The 9,813-nt window shown below is 39.7% G+C and overlaps 1 protein-coding gene across 1 annotated transcript in view; it reads left to right on the forward strand.

Moving 5' to 3' along the window:
• Positions 1-5,385, forward strand: part of SHCBP1 (SHC binding and spindle associated 1) — a 36,249-nt gene extending 30,864 nt beyond the window's left edge. The window contains exons 11-13 of the mRNA XM_025852445.2: positions 1,818-1,904; positions 2,282-2,423; positions 4,228-5,385. Of these exons, the coding sequence (XP_025708230.1) occupies positions 1,818-1,904; positions 2,282-2,423; positions 4,228-4,553 (555 nt within the window). The 3' untranslated portion in view covers positions 4,554-5,385. The remainder of the gene's footprint in view (positions 1-1,817; positions 1,905-2,281; positions 2,424-4,227) is intronic.
• Positions 5,386-9,813: the final 4,428 nt, after the last annotated feature.

Below are 9,813 nucleotides of genomic sequence, written 5' to 3' on the forward strand. Positions count from 1 at the left end.
AAAAAGGGATTGATAAGATGGTTGAAAAAGGGAAAAAGAAAAATAAAAAAAAACAGTCAACAAAAATTAACTTTGATGAAATAATGGATCATGGTAAAAAAAAAAAAAAAAAAAGCCATGAATCTATGTGCAGTATTCCCCTAGCGCTGGAGTTCTCCCATTCTCCTTGATCGATCAACTTGGTCTTGGCTTGCTGGCTGTTTGTGCTGATCTTCTGGGGGAGGGGCCTGTTGCTGTGGTTTCCAAATGTCTTTGCCGGAGGCGGAATTGCCCCGCCCTTGTCGGTCCGGGCTAAGGAAGCTGCTCCGGTTTGTTCTCAGGAGCTTTTGTTCCCTGCAAGCTCTCGGTACAGCTTTGGAGGACCAGGGCAGAAATGGTGGCCTCCCAATCTCCACCCGGAGGAGCTGAGAACTCGGGGCCCCGCTCCTCAGTGTGTCCCCAGAGAAAAGCAGTCACTCCCGTGTCCCCGGTTCTGCCCGCACTCCGTGCTCACCCAGCCTGTGATCGAGCGTTGCTACCTCTGGCACCCGACCCCGCACGGAGTCTCCAAACCCAGCAGATCCCTGCAGTGCGTTCCCGCACCGCTCCTCCCCGGGAAGGAAGGGGAGTCTCCCCGGATCTGCTGCTTTTTGGGTCCCTGCTGGGGGAGCCGTGCCCCGACTGGCCGGCAGATCACAGTTTATGGCAACCCCGAGCTGAGAGCCCGCGACTCTGTTCCGTCTCTGCAGCCGGCTTCCCGGCTCTGATACCTGGGAGCTCTGGCGCACTCAGGCACCCCCGGTCTCTCCGTGACCCCAAGGGTCCTGAGACCACACTGTCCCGGGAGGATTCCACCCCCCGCTTAGCCACTGCAGCGACGTCCCTCAGCGGAGCCGACTTCTAAAAGTTTCGATTTTGTGCTCCGCGGCTCTAGCACTTGGCAGAAGCGGCCGGCGGAGGCCCCTCCCCCGCCGTCTATCCTCCCGAATATCGCCTCAGATTCACTTCTCCGCACGCCCTACCTTCCAGTAAGTGGTCGCTTCTCTGTTCAGAGAGTTGTTGCTACTCTCCTGTTCGATCTCCTGTTGAGTTCATAGGTGTTCAGAATGGTTTGATCCCTATTCAGCTGAATTCCTGAGACCAGACGAAATCTAGGTCTCCTACTCCTCCGCCATCTTGCTCCGCCCCTCCCTGTTACTATTACTTCTTAATTGGTACCCTGTGGTCCCAAGGGACAGTGTGAAAGAATTGGGCCATGCATGGATCTTTCTGGTTACTTTGTATAAATGAGACACTTGAATTGGCTGCTAATTTTAACATGTGTGTAGTAGTGGAGGCCATTAATTATTTAGCTCATAGAAGTGATTTTAAGTTACATTGGGATGTTTTAAAACTGATGTGTTTTTAAAAATATTGAGTCTTTTTTCTATCCTTATGTTACAATATTTTAATAGACTCATACTGTTCTCCAACTACTTATCTCAGAGAGGATGTTCATTTTAAATAAGTGCAAAAACAAATAATTTGTTCTTTTTCTTTGGCAGAATCAGAAAACTGACTTGCCCAGAATGAAAGGGAGTGGGACAGTAATCAGGTGTTGATAATCTTAGCCAGTGTTTTGTGTGTGTATCTGTGTATGGTTTTGAAAGTGATAAATGATAGACAACTTGCTGGAAATGGAGCAAATGGAAATGTTGATTAGAAATATCTGATAAAACTTTCTGTAAAACACTTTATATTTGCACTGTATTAAGGTTTAAGAAGTGATTGTAATAAACCTTCTCTTGTAGTCCTGCCTTTAAAAAACTGATTGTGATACCTTAAAATGTAACTTGTAGGGTGCTGGTATAGAAATATATCCTGGGAGTAAGTGTACCTTAAGTGACAATGAAATCCATCACTGCAAGGAAGGGATACTCATTAAGGTGAGTGCACCTGCTAAAATACCCTCTTTCTGAAGGTTAGTTAGAATGGTTTCATCTAAGAAATAGTTATGTTTCCTTAAATTCCCATGTTGAGTTCTATTGTTCTCTGGTTTTGAAAAGCACAAACAGTATATACATCTTAATAATGCTCTTGATACTAGTAGTTGGTGATTGAGGGTCTTTTGTGAGAATACTTTGCTGTCTGTAGATCTGCAGAAATGACAGAGGAATGCTGTGTCACTCAGACTGTGTTACCACTTATTAATAAGCATAGCTTTCTCCTTTATTTTTAGAATAGCCTGAAAAAAGTGAGATTTTTAAAATCAGGCTGTGTTGAATATGACAGTTCCTTAAAACATTTGTTTTCAATGTAACAGGACTTCTTAGATGAGCATTATGACATTCCCAAAATATCCATGGTGAATAATGTCATACATAATAATGAAGGTTATGGTGTTGTCTTGGTGAAACCTACAATCTTCTCTGACCTGCAGGAAAATGTCCAAGATGAAATTGAAGGTATGCTATATTTAGTGATTTTTTAAAATAAAAATCAGATTGGGCGCCTGGGTGGCTCAGTCGTTAAATGTCTGCCTTCAGCTCAGGTCGTGATCACAGGGTCCTGGGATCGAGTTCCGCGTCAGGCTCTCTGCTCAGCGGGAAGCCTGCTTCTCCCTCTCCCACTACCCCCTGCTCGTGTTCCCTCTCTCACTGTCTCTCTCTGTCAAATAAATAAATAAAAATAAAAACCAGATCTAGTTTGCTTTGTTTCAGCATTAAACTTTGATTAAGGATCTGAGTCTTCCTCTCCTCCTTAACAAAGATCACTGGCATATGCTTGGACATGGAGGTAGAGAAGCTTGGGAAAGACTCTCAGGGTGAAAGAAACTTTCAAGGTCAACTAGTTCACCTATTCATTCAAAACCTTGGTGTGTGGTTTCTATGGTCCCACAGTTCCCTTCATACCATGCTTGGCTTTCTGTACGTTTGTAGAATAAAGCTGGGCCTACGATAGCAGTGGTAGTCCCCACTGGCATTTGTTAAAGATGGAGGCAGAGAAGTGTTGTGTGTCCCAGCTTGAGGGCTGCACTTACTGGAGGGAATCGTGGCGTTTATCTCTATTTTTTATTGGCAGAAGTAATGCCTCCCTGTCAACTGTTTTTCTTGGCAGCAAAGCTGAGGTCATTCAGTAGGAAATTCATGACTTTCAAGCCATGACCCAGATTACTATGAAATCTCAGTCCGAGGGATTAAGCATTGGCATGGGTGAGGAAAGTAGTCCTCATCAGCCTTCAGGACCCACTCCAGTTCTCGGTGAGGTCTTTTTCTTCTCACAGTTCTGTAGGTCAGAAGTTCAGGTGGGCTTGGCTGCATTATGTACTTAGGGTCTCACAGGGTGAAATTAAGGTGAGTGGGTTTTTATCTGAGAGCTCTGGGGGGAAAATCTGCTTCTGAGCTCATTCGTATTGTTGGCAGAATCCATTTCCTTGAGGCCGTAGGCATGAGGTCTTCATTTTTTTGCTTGGGATTGGCTTGGGATTGTTCTCAGCTTCTAAAGGCCACTGTCAGGTCCTTGCCCCATAACCTCTCTATCTCAGCAACCTTCCTTAAGAGAACCTCCCTCAAGGCAAATTTTGCTTATGCTTCAAATCTCTCATGTTTTGAATTTCTTCATGCTTTCCTCTTCTTCATCTAGCCAGAGAAAACCCTGCTTTTAAAGAGTCCATATGATTAGGTTAGGGACACCTGAATTATCTTCTTAAAGTCAGCTGATTACATGTAGAAAATCCTTTTGCCATTTAACAATCATGAAAGTAACACTGGGGGTTGTGCATCATAGGAACCATCCAGAATTCTCTATAAACACTCATAATGCTGGCATTAGCTGCTAGAATGGGAGTTCTTTTAGGAAGAGTGGCACTGTCTTATTAATCTTTGCATCTAGCTTCTAACACCACGCTTAGTAGGCAAATACCCTACCCACAAAAGGTCCGTGGAGTGAATGAGATTCTAGGATAACAAGAGTAAAGAATTCAAAATTGGTAATCCTTTATGAGGGTCAGAAAGCCTTGGTACAAAGAGTAAGACAGCTGCTCATTGAGATACTTAATGGCAAAGAATTTGCAGAATCCAGTCGGGTGACAGCAGGAATCCTTGGCAGAAAACACTTGAAAGCTCTAATAGAATGTAGAAATATATATATATATACACACACATATATATATACATACATATATATATACACACACACATATATATATATGTATTTTTTTGTTGTTGGGTTATTTTGTACATTTAACTTTGTTATAATTTGTTTCTCCAGAAAATAGAGCCCTTAAAATTCCAACGAGTGAGGAGGCAGGCACAGCGGAAAGGGTGGATCTAGAAGAGCTGATTCAGTGTGCAACTGGCAAAATGGAGCTTTACACAAGATCCAGCCTTTCTGAGCAAGTTGAAGGCAACTGTGAAATTGTAAATGAACTAGTTGCTGCCTCCACCCAGAAGGGCCAGATGAAGAAGAAAAGGTTGAGTGAACTGGGGATCACACAAGCTGATGACAACTTAATGTCACAGGAGATGTTTGTTTCAATTGTGGGGAACCAGTTCAAGTGGAATGGGAAAGGGAGTTTTGGCACATTTCTTTTCTGACCACCATGATGTAAATAGATAGTAAAATATTGGATTTTGCACATGCTGCCCCGAGAATCACTGCTGCTATCATAGTTAGCTTCATGTCTGGATTTTATATTAGATAAATTTGATTGGGTTTGAGTGAAATGTACCTACATCTATTTCTATCTGCAAGTGTTGCACGTGAAACATTCCCTCTGTATAAGGAAGGTCATAAAAACATAAAATAGAAAATATTTAAAGATTTCTTATCTAGAAAGTCTTGCTTTCTCAAACACATCATTCTGTCATATTATTAAGCCTATCAGTAACTTTCTAGTGTAAATACACTTTAACCTAGCACTTCAAAGATGAGGAAAAAAGTCAGGGAATGCAAGGTGAGTGCTCAGAAATGCAATAGGTGTCAAATGTGCAGTGTTCTTACACTTGTCTTTTTCTCCCAATTACAGCAAGTCTGATTTCCATGCTGTATTTGCATAATACTTGTCTTAAAAGCTTTTATGATTGGGAGGTTATCTGCATAATCAGACTTATTGAGAATCTGGGATGCATTTTTGTGTTGAACTATGTAATCATCAAAACAGTAATAGATAGCATGGCAGGTTTGAAACATATGAGATGTGTTATTCAGAGCCAATGCGTATGTAGAGCATTTTCACTGTTGCTGAATATGAATGATTAAAAAGAAGGTGTTTTTCTTTCACCATAACAGTATTCTGATCAAATTCAAATGTCTTACACACAGTGATTACTTTTACAATATATATCAGCTCTGTGTTCTTGAATATTGTATTGTAAAACACAGCTTTTAAAAATATTTATATTTTTAAAAAGTATATGTGACATTAATATGCTTATTAAAATTAAAATGATAAAATAATAAATTGAATGTTGTTATATTTTTCCAGACGCATTATGGGCCATCATGCTGTGTAGCATATGTGGTCCTTTGGAACGCACACAAAATTTTTTATCTTTTTAGTGTTTCAGAAGAAGTATTAAATTTTTTCTTCAGTGTGGTTGTTTATTTCTCAAATTTGCATACATTATTCTTATTTTTCAGATGCTACTAAATGTGGAAGAATTTATGTTGGGTATTTTGTTTGACCGTTGAAAGGCATTTTTCTTTTACTCTTTTTAAATCCTGTTGCAGAGGTAATGCCCATTAATTCTGCATCAACTTGAGCCAAATACTGATTTAAAAACCACTTATTCAACTTTTTAAAAAAATCAAATTGGTTTTCCAATCAAATTTCCACTTTATCTTGGAGTTTAGATTCCGTATATTGTAACTTGCTGGAGTGTCAAGAGAATGACAATAACAAGATAATTAAAATTAATACCTTCTTTATTCTTTTTTATAGCATGATAGTTTTTAGATTTCATTTCTATCTTAGTTTAAGTCTGAACATATTAATTTTTATTCATGTGATAAGTTATTAGTGAGTAGGCCCTAATGCATTCTTATTTAAGTTATGTAGAGTACATTTTGCCTCAGTTGTGAAGAGTTAAACACTTTAGATGACTTAGTACAGGGGGTAGAGAGAGCTCTGGAAGGATGTGGATTTGACATTTGAGGTAAAAACATTGACATGGAAGAAGGACTATCCCCAGTGTTGATTGAATTACCATATGTCCTATCCTTGTGGGCTGCTCTGAGTGTAAGCTCGGGGTTTATGGCAGGTAGTAAAATTCTGTACTGAGTTTGAGTATTTGAGATTCTCTAGAAGTATCTCCTTTCATTTCTTATTCTCTTATGCCACAGATATGTACATGAATGTATTTTCATTCATTCAGCCAGAGGTCATTTATTCTCAAGTGTGGCCATCCCACTTTTCTAGGACTTCTGAAACTTCTAGTTGTAGGAGGTTGGAGAAATACCCACTTACCAGGTTTGGCTCTTCGGAAGGAGGTTGAGGAAACTTACCTATAGAACTTTGATGAGTCCCTAGGAGTAATCCCGCTTATGTTGCTTTGTAATTCAGTTTACTCTTTTTATTTCTATTACGTTCTAGGAAAAAAATTCCATAGGCTTCTATGGAAACTGATGATTAGGCCTTGATGCAAATTTTATATCTAGCATATAATTTTATAATATTTTATTCTATGACTTAAAAAATTACATATATGTACAAAATTTTTAAGTGTTTTTTTAAAGATTTTATTACTTGACAGAGGGCAAGAGAGCACAAGCAGGGGGAGGTGCAGAGGGAGAGGGAGAAGCAGACTCCCCGCTCAGCAGGGAGCCCAATACGGGGCTTGATCCTAGGACCCTGAGATCATGACCCGAGCTGAAGGTGATGCTTAACTGACTGAGCCACCCAGGTGCCTCTATTTTTAAAGTCTTATATGTGTTAAAGTGAACATTCTCCTCTTTTCCCAGTTTTCACTATTAATAGAAAAATATATATCCTTTAAAAACAATAAAAAAGGCATAGTATATAATGCTCTGAAAATTACTTTTGCTGTTTTCTCTTAACACATAAAAATCTATGTCTGTACAGATACATCTCATTCTTTTTGTTGATTGTGTTAAACTCCATTGTCAGAATTCTTTCATTTATAAGTGATAGAAACCCAACTCAGGCTGATGAGGGTTGGTTGCTGGAAGTAGGAGGTCTGAAGACTAGAGCTGATTTTGGGCATGGTTGGGTGGTTCTATCCTTTAATTCTGCCTTTCCTGGTGTTGGCTTCATCCTCAGGTTGGCTTTTTCCATATGGTGGCAAAAATGGCCATCAGTAGCCCATTTTTATGGACCCAGAAGGGAGAGAGACCTAATGTCTGGTTGGTTCTGCCAGTATCTGCTTGTCCTTTGACCAGTCACTAGAAACCTGAGGGATGGTGCCATCTGCTCTCATTGAGTCACATAATGAGGGGTCGAACTTCGTGATTGACTCATTCTCTAGGTGGTGAAAGAGCAGTTTCTAGAGGAAAAGGTTCTGTTTCTAGAAGCAGATGGAAGGGCTGCTTTGGAGGCAAAAACATAGATGTCTTGCCAGAGATGGATGAGGCATAACTTAACATATTCCCCTGTGTTGATGGGCCTTCAGGTTTTCAGTTTTTCATTATTACAAATAGACACATAAAAGGATGCAATGCAACACTTGTGACATCTCTAAGATTTTCTGTGGTTAAATTATTAGATGAAGGGACGCCTGGGTGGCTCAGTCAGTTAAGCATCTGCCTTCAGCTCGGGTCATGATCCCAGGGTCCTGGGATTGAGTCCTGCATCAGGTTCCTTGCTCAGCGGGGAACCTGCTTCTCCCTCTACCTGCTGCACCCCCTGCCTGTGCTCTCTCTCTGACAAATAAAATCTTAAAAAAAATTACTGGATGAAGACTTTTTGGGTTGAGGGTTGTAGATTTATATTTTGATAACTATTGCCCAACTGGTCAGTAAGAAAACGAGCACTGGCTTATACTCTGCCCACAGTATGTGGGAGTGACAGTTTGCCATATTCTGATAGTACCAAATATTGTCAACTAAAAAAATATGCTTGGAACACTGGGCTGGCTCAGTAGAGCATGCAACCCTTGATCTTGCGGTTGTTAAGTTCGAACCCCATTTTGGGTGTAGAGATTACTTAGAATCTTAAAAAATTTGCTTATCTCATGAGTGAAAAAATAATTTGGACTTGTTTATTTGATTACTATTTTATTTGATATTTTATCATTAACTATATTTTCATATATCTGTTTTTCAGAAAATTGCCTGTTATCTTTAGTCTATTCTATTTGGTGGCTCAACTTTGTTATTAATAGGAGTTTTATATAGGGTGTTTCTTAATCCTTTATATTGCAAGCATGTATATATATACATACATATATAGTATGCATATTACATATAAGCATACTTACATAAAAGTGTATATGCTTATATGTAGTATACATGTATATATATATAAAATAATCTCCAGCTATCTGAGCTTTGATTATGATATTTTTTCACTGAAATTTATTTATTTTTATTATGTTAATCACCATACAGTACATCATTAGTTTTTGATGTAGTGTTCCACGATTCATTGTTTGCATATAACACCCAGTGCTCCATGCAGAATGTGCCCTCTTTAATACCCATCACCAGGCTAACCCATCCTCCCACCCCCTTCCCCTCTAGAACCCTCAGTTTGTTTTTCAGAGTCCATAGTCTCTCATGGTTCGTCTCCCCTTCCGGTTTCCCCCCTTCATTCTTCCCTTCCTGTTATCCTTTTTTTTTTTTTTTTAACATATAATGTATTATTTGCTTCAGAGGTACAGATCTATGATTCAACAGTCTTGCACACTTCACAGCACTCACCATAGCACATAGCCTCCCCAATGTCTATCACCCAGCCACCGCATCCCTCCCACCCCCCACCACTCCAGCAACCCTCAGTTTGTTTCCTGAGATTAAGAATTCCTCATATCAGTGAGATCATATGATACATGTCTTTCTCTGATTGACTTATTTCGCTCAGCATAATACCCTCCAGTTCTATCCACGTCATTGCAAATGACAATTCTTTTTGATGGCTGCATAATATTCCATTGTATATATATACCACCTCTTCTTTATCCATTCATCTGTCAATGGACATCTTGGCTCTGCAGTTTGGCTATTGTGGACATTGTGCACGTACCCCTTCAGATCCCTACATTTGTGTCTTTGGGTAAATACCCATTAGTGCAATCGCTGGGTCGTATGGTAGCTCTCTTTTCAACTTTTTGAGGAAAGAAGAAGTCAAACTCTCACTGTTTGCAGATGATATGATACTTTATGTGGAAAACCCAAAACACTCCACCCCAATGCTGCTAGAACTCAGAGGAATTCAGTAAAATGGCAGGATATAAAATCAGTGCACAGAAATCAGTGGCATTCCTATACACCAATAAGACAGAAGAAAGAGAAATTAAGGAGTCGTTCCCATTTACAATTGCACCCAAAACCATAAGATACCTAGGAATAAATCTAACCAAAGAGGCAAAGAATCTGTACTCAGAAAACTATAAAATACCCATGAAAGAAATTGAGGAAGACACAAAGAAATGGAAACACATTCCATGCTCATGGATTGGAAGAACAAATATTGTGAAGATGTCAATGCTACCTAGAGCAATCTACACATTCAATACAATCCCCATCAAAATACCATCCACTTTTTTCAAAGAAATGTAACAAATAATCCTAAAATTTGTATGGAACCAGAAAAGACCTCGAATAGCCAGAGGAATGTTGAAGAAAAGCCAAGCTGGTGGCATCACAATTCCGGACTTCAAGCTGTATTACAAAGCTGTC

Source organism: Callorhinus ursinus, unplaced genomic scaffold (assembly GCF_003265705.2).
Source record: "Callorhinus ursinus isolate GAN/ISIS: 27379988/994484 unplaced genomic scaffold, GSC_fseal_2.0 scaffold56, whole genome shotgun sequence".
NCBI classification, from domain to species: Eukaryota; Metazoa; Chordata; class Mammalia; order Carnivora; family Otariidae; genus Callorhinus; species Callorhinus ursinus.